This window comes from Kogia breviceps, chromosome 13 (assembly GCF_026419965.1).
Source record: "Kogia breviceps isolate mKogBre1 chromosome 13, mKogBre1 haplotype 1, whole genome shotgun sequence".
Lineage (NCBI taxonomy): Eukaryota > Metazoa > Chordata > Mammalia > Artiodactyla > Physeteridae > Kogia > Kogia breviceps.
In genome coordinates this window covers 39,658,388-39,679,739 of record NC_081322.1, presented here as the reverse complement: position 1 = coordinate 39,679,739, position 21,352 = coordinate 39,658,388, and the positions used below count along the sequence as shown (strand labels likewise).

Below are 21,352 nucleotides of genomic sequence, written 5' to 3'. Positions count from 1 at the left end.
AGTGATTTTCAAATTGTCCTTCAGAAAATTTAACCAGTTTCTACTTCTACCAACAGTAAATGGGAATTTCCTCTACCCCCTTGCCAACATGGAGTATTATCAGGGTTATTCACATTTATCAATCTGATAAGTGTCAAATGATATCTCAATTTACTTTTTGGAAGGTTACCAGTGAAATTTAGAATCTTTTCTTGTAATAATCGATCATTTATTTCTCTCCTCTCTCTTTCCTCCCTCCCTCCCTTCCTTCCTTCCTTTTCTTTCTTCTTTTTTTCTTTCTTGCCTTCTCCAACACACCCCCTGCCTTTTGTGAGTTGTCTGTGTCCTTTGCCTATTTTCCTATTGGAGTGTTAATTTTTATTTTAATAATTTGAAGGAGTTCTTTGTATTAACCTTCTGTTGGTTGCATATGTAGCAAATAGTTTCCTCAGATTTTCATTTATTTTCAACCTTATTCATGATTGTACTTTTGCTGTATGAAAGCATTTGTGGTCATGTCCGTCAGTCTTTCCATGTCCACTTCCTGAGTTTTCCATCATACTTAGAAAGTCCATCCCCATCCCAATAGTATAAAAATGTTGACTTATATTGTCTCCAGCACTTCTTAATGTTTCTTTTATTTTTGTATATTTTAGTCTTAGATATCTCTAGGATTTATTTTGCTGATGTATAGTTAAAACTTTATTGATTTCTAAGTGGCAGTTGTCCACAAATTATTTATTGAGCTGTCTGCATTGATATGAAATGATCCTAAATTTCAAACAAATGGAAACTTAATATACATTTAATTTCTGGACTAACTTTTCCATTAATCTGATTGCTTATTTCTGTGCCATAATACTGCCATTGTTATAGTTTTATAACACATTTTAAGAACCAGAAGGGCAAGTCTGTCCTGCTGGCCTTTGTTCTGTCTTTCTTTTCTTAAAATCAGTTTGGATTTTTAATGTGATTACACTTAATTTATAGAATAGTTTAGGTTAAAATTATATTCTTATAATATCCATCTGTCCAATGATAGATTAATCTTTTAATTTATTCATCTTATTTTTAAGGCATAAGTAGAATTTCAAAAACTATTATTTTCTTCATGTGACTCCTTCCACTTCTTATTAAGTCTATATGAAGAACAGAGAAGGGTCTGAAATTTTATCCTGTGCAAGCAGACAGGTTAGCCTACCTCGGTGTTATGGATGCTGGCAGAAGAAAGGTGACTGCTAGATCAGAGGCACAGCAGGTGGTATAATTTTCATGTTCCCATCTGCTTCTCTGTTCCAAGTTCCATTGTAGATGCTTTACATGCAGTAGTCACGGCTGAGGAACTCTAAGCTTAGGGAACCCTAATGAGAACTCAGGGTAAGTTTCCTTGAGCTAACTGATGAAGAAAGAGGGGACTAAGCCAGAGCAGGAGGAAAGAGCATTGTAGGCAAAGGCCCTGTGATGGGAGAAAGTGTGGCAACGATAAATATCTTGAAAAATGGCCACCATAGTGATTCCATTATCTTCTGGCTAATGGAGCTGAAGACAGCTAGCCTGTTTATTTTTCCTATTGTAAATGATCTGTTTGTTCTGCCTAAATGCTTATATATTTTTCCCTTTGCTGTTGAGTGTATTTTTTTTAGGATTTTTTGTTGTTGTTTTTCATTCTTAAAGGAAGTTTCTTAAGACACAGAGAGGCTCTTTATGCCTGATGACAGCCTCTTAATATATCTTTGAGTATTTTACTTTGCTATTAGTTTTGACCTTTTCCTTAAATATTTGATATATTTTGATTGTCTATCATCCATAATTTTGTTTTCCTTAAAAAATTTCCATCTGTTTTGTTTCCATTGCAGTCCAAGATTGGGACCTTTCTTTATTTTCAGTATTGATCTTTGCTATTTTTACTTTTTGTTGTTGTTGTTCATGTCTTAGTTTTGGAAAGGGAGACTCTGGGTACCCTGCAGTTTTGCCACCATCTTTTCCAAAGTGTCTGGATCTGGGTTTTTTTTGTTGTTGTTTTTTTTACCCTCAATAAATGTGTATTTATTTATAAATTTCAAACATGTGCTACACTGCAAAATTATGTGTTATAAAATGTACACTTGGAACAACAGAAATTTTAAAAGATGAGATAAAGAGAAATATATAAAAAGGTTTTAATACTTTTCTCTCTAATGGATCATCTTCATTCCTTACCCAGACACATACAGCCCACTTTCAAGACACTACCCTAGAGATAAAGGCTGTCAAATGTGATGCCTGTTTCCCCAGCCTTTTCTCAGTGCATGCACCAACGTATATATCTTATTTGTTAAAAACGATGAGGGCATACCAGTTCTTTGATTGGCTTTCTCCATATAACACCACATGTTGGACAGCCTTCCTCTCATTACATAAATCGAGCTCATGATTACAACTCCACAGTAACCCATAATCAGAAACAGTTCATTTCTTTAATCAGACATTTATTAGACATTTAGAATCTCCTGATAGACATTTAGAATGCTCCTATTTGTTCATAAAGACAAAGAACACAACAAGGACCACCACTGTATGTTCACAGATTATTCATTTTTTTTAACCAAACATGTGACTAGAGCTGCATGGTTAATAGTATGCTCATACCTAATAAGTTACTCGATTTGCCCAAGTGCCCTATGGAGTAGGCAGTATAGAGGATCATTCTCATTCTGTGGATGGGGAAATGGAGGTTCCAAGAGTCTACCTGATCTAACACAAAATAATAAAAGCCACTATGTTCTCCGTGTATCGTGCTAAGAACTTGACATAGATTATCTGATTTAATCTTCACAAAAGTCCTAGAGGATAGGTATTACTACTATCCCCATTTTAGAGATGAGGGAACTGAGGCTCTGAGAAGTCAGCAACTTTCTAAAGGGCACACAGAGTAGTGGGTAGTGGAGTGAAGTCAGACTCTGAAGCCTGGGCATTTTCTGCCTGCCACTCACTCATTAGGGCTAGGATGGGGTGGGATTGGAGGCCAGCACACCTACAGCCCTCTTCAAAATAAAGTACCAGCTACAGCTGCAGTCTGGGATGGCCTTGACACTCTGCCCTAGACCCTCCCTTGGTCACATCCTCATGAGCAGGGAGAACATTATACACAGGGTTAGTAAAAAATATTTCAGGCAACAAATTCAAAACTGAACTGTATATCGCAGGGAGCTCTGCTCAATATTATGTAACAACCTAAATGGGAAAAGAATTTGAAAAAGAATGGATACATGTATATGTATAACTGAATCACTTTGCTGTACACCTGAAACTATCACAACATTGTAAATCAACTACACCCCAACATAAAAACAAAAACCAGAAAACCTGAAACGAAGTTAACAGAAAAATCCCCTAGTTCTTGAAACTTGTTCTCTCTCCGTTGAGTTAATCTCTTTCCCACCACCAATATCAAAGGTTTCTGGCTTCTTCCTCCTGGTTGGGGCCAGCTTCCTCCCATAAGGGGCAGCTGTCAGTGTCAGCCACGTACCTCTCACGCATTACTCACATGGTACATAGACGTGGGCGGCCCAGTTGCCCCGCTCGTGGGGAAAGGTGAGCACCCGGCCCCCGTGTTTTGCGCTACCATCCGCAGGCCACTCCTCGGTGCCCGGGAACATGTCCAGTACACTGTCGGGTACTGGCAACTTCTGGCTGGAAAGGGGGCTCTGGCCCAGACTGCGGCCTCCAGTCCCCGGCCGGCCCCGGGCCCCAGCCTCAGCCTCATCCTCGGAGCGGCTGCTGCTGTAGCCCACCCGGGGCGCCGCACTCATGGGGGACCCCCTCCACTACAGCACAGCCTGCCTGCCAGAGGTTGAACCACACCAGGAATTCCTCTGCACAGGAAGTTGGATCTGTTATTGAAAGAATCATTTTGTAGATGCTTTCCTCCAACTCTAAAATTATTCCAAGAAGACATTTTGAGATTCCCCCATGGTTAAAATAGACTATTCAGTTTTTAACAGCTTTCTGTCCCATTACTTAAAATTGGATTTATTTTTGTGTTGAGATGGTATGTATTTGTAACAAGGAACTGGGGAATAGCATCTTCCTGATTGATGGATGAAATACGTAATCATTCAGGTATGGTGAATTGAGGAGACTGTGGGAAGACTCCCTATCTCCAAGCATCTCCCCAACCACTAACCAGTACTTAGTATTCCACTAAAAATACTTCATTGTTGTTCCATTAGCATGAAACCTGTTGATCAGATTTAGTTATCTGTAGGTCCTTCATACCCCTGCGATGGATGTGCTTCTATAGAAGGGAGTGGAAAGTAGCACAAGTCCTGTTTTTTCCTCCCACCAGGGAGAGGGAAGTAAAACAAAAGAATCCAGTTTAAAAGATGACTATTTTTCCTAGGAAATTATTTCTGGCATATTAGAAATTTGGGGATACTTAAGTGTAATTTTGAGTGATACAAATTCTTAGGATAATGTGCTCATTAGTTTGTTACCCTTCCTTTACTCTTCAAAACCTGTTCAACAAGAAGAGTTTTGTGAGGGAGTATCTCAGTTAGCAGAGTATCCCAACTCACGAGGGAAGGAGTGCTGCTAATTGAACCTTCCAGAGGACTCGCATTTTCATGAGGAAAGAAATTCAGTGCCTTCTCTGATTGTGGATTTTCTCTTGTTGACTTTTGATCTTGATGTTATTAAATACATTGCTGACCTCCTCCCTAGAGGAAAGTAGAAAGGTAGAGAAACTTGTCCTAGACTAGGAAAATTCCTGTTTCCAAAATCTGTAAAGATAAACTAATTATGAAGAAGCAGAAACTTGATCATGGTAGTTCAAAATGGGATTCAGATAAAGTTTCACATAGCAAAAATCTTACTGAATAATTTTTTTGTGGTTTTTCAATGTTTTTAAAAGCCTCTCTTTTGAAAATGAATATTTGGGTATTTGTTGGTACTTTGGAGCAAAGATACTAAGTCTAGAAATAGTCTAGATGTTTACATATTTGTTTACATATGGGTTTATCAGCATTTATCATAATTCCTTGACTCTAAGATGTCTTTGAATATATCACACGTCATTATTTCATATATACCACTAAGAAAGAAAAAATGCTCCCTATGGAATTCTGACATACGTACAGTGCTTTAGGGTGCATCCTGATTTCAAAGATGTTAATATGTGAAAAAATATGCATCATAGAATTGATGAGATATAGTATTTTTCATAAACTGACAAAAACAGGGAAAACTGATATCCTTAATAACTTGTCCATCTATCTGAAATATTTAACAATACAGTCAATAGGTAAATTTATGCTTTAAAATTCTATTTACTAGGTATGATATTTCTAAGAAAAATCAAGACATTGATAGAATACCATTACTATTCAGGGAATTAACAAAGTGACCTTACATCTATAGATGATATGCCCCAGATTTCCCCTGTCATGTTTTTTTAAATATTTATTTTACTTTTAAATATTTATTTATTTTTATTTTTGACTGTGTCAGGTCTTAGTTGCGGCATGCAGATCTTTCGTTGCAGCACGTGAAGACTTCTCTCTAGTTGTGGCGCGCAGGCTCAATAGTTGCAGCGCCTGGGCTTAGTTGCCCCATGGCATGTCAGATCTTAGTTCCCCTACCAGGGATCAAACCAGTATCTTCTGCATTGGAAGACAGATTCTTAACCACTGGGCCACCAGGGGAGTCTCTTCCCTGTCATGTTTTTAAGAATTCCCGCTCTTTGATATTTTCATTCCTGAGTAAAGCAATCTGGTCCCTGCAGTGCTGCCCAGACCAGGGTGTAGGGATTGCTTCTATTGTCTTTTCCAACTCTTTCAGCAGCCTTTTGAGAAAGAGCCTCTCATTTCCACTATTAGTTATCACTAATGCTCAGAAATGAATTTTATCACCTAACATCACCCCTGAATTAAAGACTAAAGTTCTGTCCCACTTGCCACATTCCTGAACGTTCCAGGAAATGGGATCCTTGAGCTCATGATACAGCTGCGTTCTCTAGGTTGAGGTTGATCAACTACCTCTTGCTGCAAGATTTAGCCAACTTTACTTGAGAAGCTTATTATAAGTATTTTTAATGCTAAGCATATTACAGTACGAGGGGGAAAGGATTTGTATGTGGTGAACAATTACCCATAGTCCCACTATCTTTGCCATTGGCAGCATTTTTGCACGTTTCCTTCTAGTTTTTCACCACATAAATTTTTGCAGAGTGGAAATAACTTTTATGTGCAATTTGTGTGATGCTTTTTCACTCAGCCTCATGTTATTAAAAGGAGTATTGTTAAAGGCTTGTAACTAGTTGACTGTTTTATTCTGTAGATATATTAACCATTCCCCTATTGCTTGTTATTGGGCTCTATCCATTTTATTTTTGCAGTTCTGAATCATGTCAAAATGAACATCTTTGTATGCAAATCTGTGTCCACATTTTGATAGGGGATATAATCAACATTAATCCAATGGATTTGTACTGTTAAATTTCTTTCATGGGAAAAAAAGGGTCATAACAATCTGTCACCCAACCAAAGGGTAGGAGTGAATGTGAGAAAATGGTTGTGTTTATTTAATACTGTTATTATTTCAGCTCAGAGTTGAACTGGGAAACTGACACACATAGGTAAAGTTGTCTCCTTGATGGTGACACCATCAGTTGTGCTTGTTCCTGGGAAGCTGTTGTCCTCTTCACCTAGCCAGTATCTTCCCTATTTCACTACAGTCCCGTGGAAATTCACTATCCTTGAAATTATACCAGGTGCCCAACAGCACTTTAAAAGCTCCTACTGGTGCCTGGCTCTCTCATATTTGGTTTTCCCCTCCCTTAAGGGGTAGGTATGGCCAAAATCACCAAACCAGATCCATGTTTGCCTTGCAAACCAAACAAACACTTCTGTTTTTGTTTTGCTTTGTGTCTGGACTAATTCTTAGCACCTCTTCTGCCTGTGAGCGATTTGTCACTTCCTTCTGTAAGACTGGCACCAGCCGAAATGCAGTCTCAGAGGATCCCGGGGAGAAAGCGAGGCCGACCCCCACTTCACTCAACACCTATGAAGATGGCAGTTCATAACCTTTATTCTGCTTCAGCTGGTTCTTTACCAGCAGTGAAGATCCCAAAGAAAAGAGGGCGGAAACCCGGGTACAAGGTATGGCTCCATCATCTCCTTTCTCCAAAGTGGAACTGGGCTGGGGCATGGCGCTTGGGCAGAACTCCAGTGCAAAATGTGATGAGAGGTTGGAAACTGGGTAAAGACAGGGTGAGAAATAAGTTTCTCTCAATGAAGCATGTGACAGACGAGACTTCATTGTTGCAACATGGCACACAATACATGCTGTCGCTGTCATGTGCATTTTTACAAGTGGAGAAAGCAAATTACACCAGATGGGGAAAGTTGTAAGGCGAGCAGATTTTAGGGTCATAGCTAAACACACATTATTAAGCCTCGCATCTCAATTAACGTTTCAGACACTGAGCTTTCCCCTGACTGTTCTTATGAGGGCGGCTCTGGAAGCCACTTTCCAGAACTCATTTGTCATTAATTTCAGTAGAAGCAGATGATGTCCCTGAGACATTTAAATTAATAATGCGAGCAAGCTACTGTCAAAGGTCGTGAAGAGTTTTCCCTAATAGAGCCTCAATAAGGGGATTCATCATGAAAATTCAGGGTGTTAATTCATAGTTTCCTGCTTACAAAAGGCGCTGACGTCGAGATTGGCTACAAGGAGACATATCAGGCAAAATGAAAATCCTGTTACTCTTTCAAGAATTAATGATTTGGCGAGGCTGTGGGGTGGAGAATAAATTCTCTGATGTAACTGAAATCACATAAAACAACCCAAACCCGAGGGAGAGCTTCTCCTCTAAGATGTTTTTGAAGAGTCTGCTAGAGAAGAAAGATCATTGAGTTGTTTTCCATGAGCCTTTCGGGCATTAGAAAATGAGCTTCAGAAGTATTCCTTTGTCTATTTTTCTAGAAATAAAGAGCTTATGTTTCCATCTTGAGATCTGAATACGCAAACCAAAATGCAAATTGGCAATTAACTCCCATATATTTAGGAAAATGTATGGAAATTATTTCAGGTCAGCAGAAAGACAAAGCTTCCGGAAGAATTGGTAATGAATTCAACCTCTATCCCTTTGGTTCTCCACAGTTCTTCCAACTGCTGGAAAATAGACACAATAGGTAGGGGGAAGGTGACTTAAAGTTATTTGGGGGTCACTGGTTTTAGTAAAAGAAGCTTTTACTCAGCCAGCTCTTGAAGCAAAGGCTTCTGTCACTGGTTATTTTTTTAACAAAGAGACCTTCCTTTTTCTCATGGGCACACCGGTTTCAGAATTGTGTCTCTGAAGCTGGCCCAGGGCAGGTCTCTCTGCTCAGCTACCTGCACAGTTGCTGGGGTCTGGGAATTGCATCTGGAAGGCTGGAGCAGGGCAGCCCTTCTGTTTATAGAGCCAGGGAGTGAATCCAGGATCTAAAGAAACACACTGAAAATTTGTGTCTCCTATTTGGCCTTTCTCCTGCTCCCCTGGGAGCTGTGACCCAAGAAAGAAAATTACCGACAGATACAGCATTTCTGGGGCCAGGAAAAATGGAAATTCACTCTGTGGAATGAACCCAACTTTGCAATTTTCCTGTCTCCTGAAAAAGGCAGTTTTCAGTTCTTCTAACACTCAGAGACAGCTCAGGGCAGGAAGAAAGCTTTGGAGACAGTTAGCTGACATACGGGCCCTGCACATGGCAGGTGGATCTTATTCCCATGCCTCACAGGATCTCTTTTCTAGGGACAACAAGCCACAGCTCTTCTTTCAGTCCACCTCCCATATATTTGAGGAAATTGTGGGAATTATTTCAGGCCAGCCGCTCCCAGATAGCTCCCCAAGCCATGGGCTTCGCGTTGGAGAAAAACGGCTCCAAACCGGGTGCCAGTCTGTATGAAGTCCCGACCCGCTCCTGGTGACAGGAGAAAAACGTCTAAAGTCTTCACAAAGCTAAAATGATTCCACCTAAAGGATCATCCTTTATTCTTTTTTTTTTTTAATTCTTTTTAAAATTTATTTATTTTTGGCTGTGTTGGGTCTTCATTGCTGCGCATAGGCTTTCTCTAGTTGCGGCGAGCGGGGGCTACTCTTAGTTGCGGTGCATGGGCTTCTCATTGTGGTGGCTTCTCTTGTTGTGGAGCACGGGCTCCAGGCACGCGGGCTTCAGTAGTTGTGGCACACGGGCTCAGTAGTTGTGGGTCGTGGGCTCTAGAGCGCAGGCTCAGTAGTTGTGGCGCACAGGCTTAGTTGCTCCGTGGCATGTGGGATCTTCCCGGACCAGGGCTCGAACCCGTGTCCCCTGCATTGGAAGGCAGATTCTTAACCACTGCGCCACCAGGGAAGCCCCAGGATCGTCCTTTATTCTGAAATATCTACTTCCTGCTATTTTGGTGTTAAAGTTTATTAAGTGTCATATATTGTGAGGGTTTTGTAATCTTTAAAAAAAAGTCCTTACTTGGCAAAATAAAGTTAAAAATGTATTAAGTCTCTCCGGTTTTATTTTGACAATTTCTTAGACCCTGAAGCCCCATTTTACCAGTAACGAAATGGTTTTAATTGTGGAGATGCCAGCAAGGAAAGTGTACAGTTTGATTCCATTTACCAAATGGCCACTCATTTGGCAATTTTAACTACCTGGGACACAGCTGGGGAGCCAGAGTTGTTAAAAAAAAAATCCTAAGCAAGTGAAATAAGTTATTACTTGGTCTACCCTTAAAGATCTTGTATTTTATTACTAAGAAAATGCTTCCAAACTCTTCCTCAGTGTCTGTTTACCTTTATTGTAGACGCATTTCTTACAAGCTTGATTTTTGCAGTTTAATAGCCTTTGATTTGAAGGGGAAGATATTTTGGGGAGAAGATTGCACACACAGCTGGATACTGAAAGTATAATTATATGATATCATGTTAATAATTTAGAACAATAAAATATACAATAATATTATCAGTTATAAAATAATAACAATATAACTTTATGTCAGCACATTGTTATATTTCTATTAACAATATTATCATAATAAAATGATAAGTATTGAGCCAGGAGATTCTGAGGATGCCTGGTTGTACCAACCGTATCACAGGTTTGTGCTGGTTGACATTTGTCGCCTCTTGCCTGGTGCTGTCCCAAGCTGCTCTGTCAATCACCTCCGTGTCCCTGCACGTGTGGAAACTCTCTCTGGTCCAAGTATGGGTATAAGCCTCTCCCTTTAAGACCAAAGCACAGCTAACACAGGCTGTGATATTTAACCTCTTCTCTGAGTCTTGAGAATAACATGAGCAAATTATAGGCGGAAAAGGAAGGGTTTAACTGGCATTCAGATGTGAGTGCTCCAGAGTTCATGGGTCATTCCTCCTCCCAGGGCCCATCTGGCCATGTCTCTTGGCCCCGGCCTGCAGCCACTTTGCTGGGGCATGCTTGCTGCTGTGAGTATCATTTTATGGCCTTGCTGCCCCCTTCTCACCCCAGTCAAAGGAAGGAAAAAACCTCTTAACGTCATATTTTCTCCGAAGAGCCATACTCTGACTGCCATGAAAACAGTTTTCTTCATTATAAAACAGAACATTTACATCTCAGTTTGAAGAATCTGCTGTTGATTTAGGTCCTCAGTTCAGAGACTCCCCAAGGTCAACAGGTAGATTTTCCTTACATTTCATGACTAAGGAGACCATGGAAGTCTTTTTCAAAAGATAAAGAGAGAGGGTCTGCACCAGGGATAAACGGGATAAACCCTAACTTCCATTCAGTAGACATAGCTGATTATAATGGCTCCAAATAGAGGGATTTTCAGCTTCTGTGTCTTTATGATTTAAGCAGGAAGAAAAAAGTGCTGGTTTTTTAAGATAGCCGTTTGTCCCCAGTACACAATAATAATAATTAATACTAATAGCAATAGTAGTCATAAGTAACACTTACTGAGCGCTTCACATTTGAGTCTCTGGGCCTAAGCACTTTATATATATATTTCTTATAGATCCTTGATAATTTCATAGTGAGAGGAGTCAGAAAAACTGCAGGAATTAGGCATGAATTAACCATGCCCCGCAGCCTGAGACCACATACTGTCCGCCCAGCAGCCCTCTCCACCTCAGCAATCTCTTTGCATTATTGTTCAGAATAGCATTTGTGTTTCCTGATTCAAAAAAGAGTAGATTACTTTCTGTCTGCTCTGTTTAACTAGCTAAGAAAAGTGTAACGTGCTCTAGAAAGAATATCATCCCTGAAATATTAAAAACAAACAGTTTATATGTTCTAAAATGTTAATAATTGTATCATTCAGCATACAAATTCAGCTGCTGTAACAAAGGCCAAAGAACAGTGGCTTAAAGAAGATAGAAACTAATTTCTCTCTCATGTTACTGTCTGGGAAGGCCATGTGGGGCTGATTCGATGACTCCACCATGTCAAGGACCCAGGCTCCTTTTATATTGTTGCTCTGCTATCTTAAGACACAGTCTCTACCTCATGCTCTAAGGTGGCTCCTCCAGGTCCCACCATCCCACTACTTCCGCCAGCAGAATGGGGACAGAGGTGGTAGAGGGCACGTTGTTTCCCCTTTAAGGGTGAAACCTTCAGAGTTGTACGCACCCTCACACTTGCAACTCACTGGCCAGAAGTGAGTCACTTGGCCACACTTAGCTCCACGGGAGGCGGGAAAATGTAGTGCTGAGTGACCACATGATAAGCTGAAATCCAGGGATTCCATTAATAAATGAAGAAAGGAGCATGGATATTTGGGAAGAGCCAGCAATTTCTGCTAAATATTTAAAGGACAGTCTTCCATTAACTGGTAAATTCACTTTATAAAGAAAGTAATTTTCTAAAGAGCAAGAGTAAATGCAACATTTTGTTTTGTTCCTCCTTTGTTATTGTCATCCTTCTCCCCCCTGAAAAAGTATGTGTTTTGGGCACTGTGTAACAAGAATGTCAAGTTAACAAAAATCTCAATTAAGAGAATGTTCAAACTTAAGTAGAAAGGGTTTGTTTGTTTGTTTCAACATTTGTTTAAAGCCTCTTTCTAAAGTGTGTTTTCATTATAACTGTTGGATTGGCTTCAGTGCTTCTTGGATCATCCAGATCTTTTATTGCCTTAAGAGTCATAGTTACAAACACTGAGGGCAGCCTAATAGTATGGAAGGGAAGAATTGACATCTAACCTTTCCTGGGCCTATTTTCAAGGTCCCCCTCTTGCTGATGGTGCATATGAAGTACCACCTGTGGCCCGTGAGGGAAATGACTACAAAGGCACTAGGCAGGGGCCATTCCCTGGGGCTGAACGGTGTGCAGCACCTAGGGAGGGGACAGTCTCTCCTGGGGTTTTCTGCGACCCTCCTGCCCTCAGCCCAGGGCTGGAGCAATGGTCAGGGGTGAGGCTAAGCAGTGGATCTGGGGCAGCGGTATCTGGTGAATGTTTCCTGACCAGCATTCTGAGTGTAACTCAGACATGAATGTTAGTTGGTATTTTCACTTATGTTAAGGAGTGAGAGAAATGTAAACAGTGAAGTTGTATGTTGGAATTTCACTCATTTGTCAAGGATGTGGTTGACTTCTTTGCTGAATTGGATAATAGTTTGTGAAAACAAAAAATATTTGTTTTTTCATTCTATTCGCTGTGTAATGGCTACAGACAAGACACATTTTTAAGTTTAATTTGCGTTTTTAATATTTTCTCCATCACTCTCTTAAGCCTATAAGTCAACAAAACAGTCAATCCAGCCCTATTTGTAGCATTTGCCAATTTCCAAGGTGTAGATATTCCCAACATGGCCAGTTTCAAGGCACCAGTGTGACTTTCCTGAATGTGGAGTTGGTAAAAGATGTGCTGCAGTATCACTTTTGTACTCTATCTCCACACCGATGCAACAGTAAAATAATTAGAAAGTGATGAGTTTTGAGTATCTATTACTTTTGTTCTTAATATATTAAAAAAATTAATACTCTGTAAGTGTATGCACTTTAATTTTTAATAATTGCTGTGTTTAACAAACAACTTGCAATATTCCTGAAAATTTAACAGTCACCTCTTGTGAACCAGTATAAGCTGCTCCACCTCCCCACTGCTCTGAGCTCTGCTATGCGCAGGATGCCTGTAAGTGTATGTTCCATATCCCCACTCTCATCTTCAGGGCTGACCCCACGCCTGCTGATGCACAGAACTTGGCTCCCTCGCCAGTGAGGGAGTCTATTTCTGTTTTGTGAAAAAGTTCATTTGTTTCATTTTTTTAGATTCCACATATAAGTGATATCATATGATATTTGTCCTTGTCTGATTTACTTCACTTAGTATAATGACCTTTCGGTCCATCCATGTTGCTGCAAAAGGCATTATTTCATTCTTTTTTATGGCTGGGTAATATTCTATTGTGTATATATACCACGACTTCTTTATCTATTCATCTGTCGATGGAACAACAGAAATTTATTGTCTCACAGTTCTGCAGGCTGGAAATCTGAGATCAAGATCAGCCAGGTTGGTTCCTTCTGAGGGCTGGGAGGGAGGATCTGTTGTTGCAGGCCTCTCTCCTAGCTTTGGGGGGCCTTGGGTGTTCTCTGGCTTGTGGATGGCATTCTCCCTGGGTCTTCACATTGTCTTCCTTCTGTACATGTTTGTCTGTGTGTCCAAATTTCCCCTCTCTATAAGGACCCAGTCATATTGGATCAGGGCCCACTCTAATGAGCTTATCTTAACTTGAACATCTGCAAGGACCCTATTTCCCAATTAGGTCACATTCACAGGTACTGGGGGTTAGGACTTCAACATCTTTTGGTAGGGAGACACATTTTAATCCATAGCATCCAGTATAATAATCTTTATCTTGTAACTAGACATTTAGTCCATTTATATTTAAAGTAATTATTGATAAATTTGGTGTAAATCTATGTCTTATTTTCTGTATTCTATTTGTCTCACTCATTCTATGTTCCTTTTACCTGTCTTTCCTGCCTTCTTTTGGATTTTTAAGCATATAATTCTTTCTTTTCTATTTCTTGAAGTTTAAGCACTATGTTTTCTATTGTATTACTGATTGCTCTAGAAATTACAGCATGTTTACGTACTAGAGTTTTCTAAAGTTAACCTTACCTTTGCTTCTTCCTAGATCATACAAGGACCTTAGGACACTTTAACTCCATTTATCTCCCCACTTCAATATTACTGTCATCACACATCTTAATTCTTTTTTGCTTTTTTAATCCCTCAAAACAATTATTTTTGTTTTGTACAGTTATTTTCATTCAGATTCACCTGCTTATTTACCACTTAAAAAAATTCTTCATTTCTTTTTGCATATCATACATTCTACCTGAAATCACTTTCCATTTCCTGCAGTACATCTTTTAGAAGTCCCTTTAATATAGATCCTCTAGTGATGAATTCTCTTAGCTTCTGTTGTCTGGAAGTACTTTTATTTCATCTTCACTTTTGGAAAAAAATATTTTTGCTGGGTATAGAATTCTAGGTTGTTATTTTCCTTGCAGCACATTGAAGGTATTATTCCATTTATCTTCTGGGACCCATTGTTGTAAAGAACTCAGCTCTCCATCTGGTTTATGTGAGTGTTCCCTGGCAGGTTTTGTATTTTTAAGCTAATTTTAAGATTTTTTTCTTTGTCTTGGGTGTTCTACAATTTCATTCTTTTGTGTCTACCTGTGGATTTCTTTTTTATTCATCTTATTTAGAGTCTGTTGGGCTTCCTGAATCTGTGGATTAGAACTTTCATCAGATCTGGAATATTCTTAGCCATTATCTTTTCAAATATAACCTCTGTTCCATTCTTTCTGAAACTCTAACGTTAAAACTTCTCATATTCGCATTGTCTTTTAACCTTCCCTCAATAGTTTTTATCTATTTGTCTCTATGCTACTTTTTGGCGAATTTCTTCTGACATATCTTCTGGCACACTAATTCTTTCTTTAGCTATATTTAGTATGCTGTTAAATCTGTTTATTTCGTTTTTAATTTTAGTTATTGTATAGAAGTTAAATTTGGTTCTTTTATAATTTTGCTATGCTATTTTTTTTATAGATTTCTGTTCTCCAGAGATATTTTCAAACTTGTTCTTTATATCTTTATACATAATATCACACTTGCTTTTAGAATCTAAGTCTGATAATTAAAATATCTTAAGTATTTTATTTTATTTATTTATTTTTGGCTGCATTGGGTCTTTGTTGCTGTGCACAGGCTTTCTCTAGCTGCGGTGAGCAGAGGCTACTCTTCGTTGCGGTACGCGGGCTTCTCATAAGAAGAAAGAAGCGGTGGCTTCTCTTATGGTGGAACACAGGCTCTAGTCACATGCGGGCTTCAGTAGTTGTGGCACGTGAGCTCAGTAGTTGTGGCACACAGGCTTAATTGCTCCACAGCAGGTAGACTCTTCCCGGACCAGGGCTTGAACCCGTGTCCCCTGTACTGGCAGGTGGATTCTTAACCACTGTGCCACCAGAGAAGCCCCGTTTCTGGGGTTTTACTGCTGTGTGTTTTTATTGTCCATTCTTGCTTTGGTTCCTTGCTTCCTTGTGTGTTTGGGCTGTGTTATTCACTGACTTTGAAAAATGATTTTGGGGACTTCTTTGAGACCTTTATCCAGAGATGATTTGTGTTTGTTTTTCTAGGTAACCTGGGAGCACTGCCAGATTGGGTAATTTTTAAACTAACTTCACAGCCTGAAGTTTTCTTGGTTGCCCAAGTTCTGTGAATTTGAGCTGCAAATCTGTGTGAGCTCTGGCTTGTGGCAATATCTTCCCAGGGATTCTGCACACCCCCTCCCCCAGTGTCAAGGCAACTTTCCTTAGAGTCAGGTATGGGTGGGGTAGGGAAGGACAAGTTTACAGCTAGCTTACCCTTACCCTGAGGTTGTAGCCCTTTGGGTGAACCCTGATCCATGGCAATTCCAAGGCCTACATTTCACCTAAATTTGGGCCCAATTATCCTTTATATATTGTTAGCGCCTCCATACTTTTACTAATCTTACATTTTATCCATTGTTGGTAGTTGTTTTCAGTTGATCCAAATAACATAGTTTTCTATATTCCCAGAAACAAAACTCCAAAGAAATTTAGGATGCCACATTTCTTCTAATCAACATTCAAAATATGGCACTGACACTGCTTTTATATCAAACTCTTTAATGTTTTCAGAAATAGTCTAATGCAAGGTACATACACAACATTACGAGTTGGAATAGAACTTAGAAACCAACAGGCTGGGATTTCACAGGTGGTCTAGTGGTTAAGACTCTGTGCTTCCACTGCAGGGGGCATGGGTTCGATCCCTGGTCTGGGAACTAAGATCCCGTATGCTGAGTGGCAAGGCCAAAAAAAAAAAAGCCAACAACCCTACCCGAATTAATGGCTTTGGAAGATGAAGCCCAGAGGCATTGAATGGGTTGCTAAGAGTCCCCTGTGAGTCAGGGGCAGAACCAGGATTAGAACCCCAGCCCTCTCTGATCCCTGTGTTCTCACCACTCCTCTGCAGCTCATTGGGCAAAGTGAAATCATGTCAGTTCTCAGTGTTCATTTCCCAGATGAGGAAATGTGGATGCTCGACTTCTTTTTCATGTCCTCTCCCAGAAGTTCCGCATAGAATGTTTCCTGTCGTATTCTGAAATTTTACTGCTTGAGTATTAGAGGAGGAATGTTTTGAACCTTAGACGCAAGCCAATATTATGGCTTCCCCAAAGTTAACTAAATGAGCAACAAGTAAAATGCTAATGTTTTAAACTAATGTAATAAAAATATACTATCAAAGTTTATGTGAATAAATCTAGAAGTTATCTTTGATTTTTCACTTTCTCTCTCTAATCACCTTAATTTCATCTCCAAAGTACACCTGAATCCAACCAATTCTTTCTGTCTTCACTACTTTCACCCTAGTTCAGCCATCTATGCCTCTTGCCTGGACCATATGATAACCGCCTCACTAGTATTCTTTTCTCTATTTTGCCTCTCCCCATCCATTCTCTGTATAGCAGCCATACTTAATTTTATAAAATAAAAACTGGATTGTGTCTTTCTCTGCTTAAAATTTCTAATTGTTTCCATAACTCTTAGAATAAAGTCCAAACTTTTTAATCTGAGTGCTATAACAAAGTACCACAAACTGGGTGTCTTAAAACAACAGTTCTGGAGGCTAGAAGTCCAAAATCAAGGTGTTGGAAGGGCCATGCTCTCTCTGAAGGTTCTAGGGTAGGATCCTTCCTTGACTCTTCCTAGCTTCTAGTGGTTGCCTGCAATCCTTGGTGTTCCTTGGTTGTAGACATATCACTCCAATTTCTGCCTCCATTGTCACATGGGATTCTCCCTGTGTGTCTGTGTCTGTGTCCAAATTTCCCTATTCTTATGAGGACACCAGTCACTGGCATTAGGGCCCACTCTAATCCAGTATGGCCTCATCTTGACTTGATTACATCTGCAAATACCCTATTTCCAAGTCAAGTCCCATTTACAGGTACTGGGAGTTAGGACTTGAACAAGTCTTTTTGAGAGGGACACGATTCAATCTACAACACTGACTTAGAAAGCCCTCGTGACTGGGCCCTGACCACCTAGCTAACCCCATCTTGCATCCTTCTGCCTCTTGCTCATAATTCCAGCCACTCTGGCTTCCTGGTTCTTTGAAGAAGCCAAGCTTTAGGAGGCTTACACTGACCACTCTGTCTCCTTTGAAAGTTCTTTCCTCAGCCTCCCTCTTTTTTAAAAAAAATTAATTAATTTATTTAATTTATTTAATTTTTGGCCTCATTGGCTCTTTGTTGCTGCATGTAGGCTTTCTCTAGTTGTGGCGAGTGAGCGCTACTCTTCGTTGCGGTGCGCGGGCTTTTCATTGCGGTGGCTTCTCTTGTTGCAGAGCATGGGCTCTAGGCGCATGGGCTTCAGTAGTTGTGGCATACAGGATCAGTAGTTGTGGCTCATGGGCTCTAGAGTACAGGCTCAGTAGTTGTGGTGCATGGGCTTAGTTGCTCTGCAGCATATGGGATCTTCCCGCACCAGGGCTCGAACCCCTGTCCCCTGCATTGGCAGGCGGATTCTTAACCACTGAGCCACCAGGGAAGCCCTCAGCCTCCCTCTTGTCATTCAGATCTTGATGTAGGTGTCACCTCCTTATCAGCCTACCCTAGTCACCTGGTCCCTTTTTATCACATCCCCATGTTTTACTTCTCAGAGTAGTACTTATCACAATTTGACATTTTTGTTGTGTTTCTTATTTGTTTCCTCCATTATGATATTACCTCATCAAGAACAATGACCTTATCTCCCCCATTTACAGATGTATCCTCAGCACCTACAACAGTTTCCTGCTCACAGTAGGTGCTCAATAAATATTTGTTGAGTAAATGACTGCCTCATGGAATGAATTTTTTTTCCCTTTTTAGACTTAGCTTAAATGATACAACTTGGAAAGGGCAGCTCCTGCCTAAGCAATACTTAACGTACTGGGAACATTTCTTAAAGGGAGTCATGTGCAATGTGTAAGGTAGGAGGGAGGGTCTTCAAAGATTTAGAAAGGTGTGATCCCAAGTGGGTAAGTGTAGAAAATGTAGATGGGTCCTAGAAGAAAGAAGGGCAATTTCCCTTTCCTGCCATGGCTACATGAACAAGAAACTTGGAACTCATTTGTATTTCTGGAATTTCTAATAATAAAATTATAATACTAGCAGCAATAATGATCAGAAATACTTATTGAGTTCTCACTTTGCACTAGCCCTATGCTAAATGTTTACACTTCATTCTTGTCACATCCTTGTGAGAAGGTGCTGTTATCCTTACCTTACAGATGAGGAAAGGTAGGCTCTGACAGGCTAAGTAGCGAGACGTAGGACAGGGTTAGTGAGTGACTGAGCTGGACTTTGAACCCAGACCCCAAAGCTAGTGCTCCATTGTATGTGCCCACTGCTATCCTGAACTTATTTTAGTTTTGCTTTGCAGCTTCATCCTCTGCTGATGTGCAGGCAGGCTCTACATATCTTTATACTCCCCCGACCACATTCTGTATCCTTCATTTACCAACCTCTTGTTGTCAATCTAACAAATACTCTTTAGTCAGTACTTCTGTTTCTCCACACTTGCATATTTCTGGAAAAATACTTGAATTTTACATCAGCTGATCCCTTCTTCTTTAGTGTGCCCTGGCCACACATCTCAGTTTGCCGACAAATCCCCTCCCAACTCTTTGCAGTGATTTTCTAGCAAATGTCTTAGAGAAGGTCTTCCCCTGAAGACAGCGGGAGCAAGAAACTCTCCAGGCCCATATTTTGGATCTGTGAGTGGAAAAGAAAGATGAGCTGATCCCAGATTCCCCAGCCCCTTTGGTGGAGACGCCAGCTGGCGGGGGCCGCCTCTACCCCTCTGCTTCACCCCATCACGATGATTTAAGAAGACAAAGCACAGCCACTGGCAAACCATGCCCTAGATGAGGAGTAGCCATACCCATTTGATCGAGGTTTTGAATTTCAGGTAAAGGTGCCAACTTTGCCAGCATCTGTACAGGGCTGTTGGCTTTGAAGGCCAAGGATTAGCTCCTGCATGTCAGAGCAAGGCATTCTGGGCAGCAAATCTTCTCCCAGTCTTATGCAGCCAAGAAAGAGGCCTCTCCTCCCTCCTTCCTCTTCATTTTCCCCGGTTTATTCTGCCAGATTCTGTTTTGAATATTTTAAAAATAAACTATATTTTAGAACAGTTTTAGGTTTAGAGAAGGGTTGCAAATATACAGAGGATTCTCATTTACCCGACACCTAGTTCCTCCTATAGTTAATGTCTTACATTATTATGGTACATTTGTCACAGCTAGTGAACCAATAATAATACATTATTGTTAAATAAGGTCCATATTTTATTGAAATTCATTAGTTTTCCCCTATTTTGTTCCAGAATCCATCCAGGATATGTCATCACATTTAGTCATCATGTCTCCTTAGGCTCCTCTGGGCTGTGAAAATTTCTTAGACTTTTCTTGTTTTTGATGACATTGGCAGTTTTGAGGAGTATTGGTCAAGTATTCTATAAAATCTTCTGCAACTTGGGTTTTTTGAAGTTTATCCCATGATTAGACAGGAGTTATGGATTTTTTGGAAAGAAGATCTCAGAGGTAAGGTGCCATTCCCATGAAGTCATATCAAGGGTGCGAACTATCGACATGGTTTATCACTGTGGATGGTGATCTGGATCCCCTGGCTGAGGTGGTGTGTGACCAGTTTCTCCACTGTAAAGTTACTTTTCCCCCCATTCCCATACTGTCCTCTTTGAAAGGAAGTCACTATGTGTGGCCCATACTTCAGGAGGAGGAGTTATACTCCACAATAAAGTATTTGGAATTTTTATACATGGGAGATTTGTCGATTCTCCCCATGTATTTACTTAGTCAGTCACTCATTTATGTGAGTATGGAGTCATGGATATTCACTGTATACTTTGAATTATAATCCACTACTACCTTCTTTAACTGTTGCTCGTGTTGCTCCAGGTTTGGCCATTGAAAGCTCTTTCAGTTGACTCCTGTGTCCCTATGACCTACCCCTCTCCCTTTTCTCGGTTAGCTTACATTTTTGTTTTTTTTGTTTTGTTTTGTTTTTTTGCAGTACGCGGGCCTCTCACTGTTGTGGCCTCTCCCGTTGCGGAGCACAGGCTCCGGAAGCGCAGGCTCAGCGGCCGTGGCTCACGGGCCCAGCCGCTCCGCGGCATGCGGGATCCCTCCATACCGGGGCACGAACCTGTGTCCCCTGCATCGGCAGGCGGACTCTCAACCACTGCACCACCAGGGAAGCCCTAGCTTACTTTTGATTCATTCTTTATATTAAGCAATGAGCTAGAAATTTCAGAATGCTGAGTCAAAGGATATTCCTATTGATGATTTATCCTCTTACCAAAAGGATATTTTTTAAAAGTCATATACCACCTACAGTTGCATGAGATTCCTTCTTTGTTCAAAAGTCCCAGAAGTTGTTTTACAGGTTGAATGAATATGTAAGGTTTTTCCGGCAACCAGCTGACTTATTCTAATCCCTTTAATTGCTTCACCGGGGCAGAAATTATGGGCAGAGGTAACAGCCAACTATATTATTTCATAGGAGGTGGGTTCAGTGGACAGATCCCCCTCTACTAAATATTAAAATAGTGAGCAAGTATTAAAGTTAGGGTCATTATGAAGTTTACATGAACAGTAAACAGTGTCTGCTATCTACATGTTAGCTGCAGTCATCCTCCTCCTCCTCATTATCCATCTCATCATCATCATTGTCATTTTTCTCGGGAAGAATCACACGGATCTTTGTGTAATTTACTTAAAGAACACGTGGGGGGGGCGGGGGGGGGGAAATGACGACTTACTAATCCTGTCACCAACATCGTTATCT

At 40.4% G+C, this 21,352-nt stretch overlaps 1 protein-coding gene across 1 annotated transcript in view; it reads left to right on the top strand.

Annotated features, from left to right (window-relative positions):
* Positions 1-21,352, top strand: part of SCML4 (Scm polycomb group protein like 4) — a 130,634-nt gene that overhangs the window by 45,711 nt on the left and 63,571 nt on the right. Inside the window, exon 2 of the mRNA XM_059083935.2 lies at positions 6,901-7,115. Within this exon, the coding sequence (XP_058939918.1) occupies positions 6,960-7,115 (156 nt within the window). The 5' untranslated portion in view covers positions 6,901-6,959. The remainder of the gene's footprint in view (positions 1-6,900; positions 7,116-21,352) is intronic.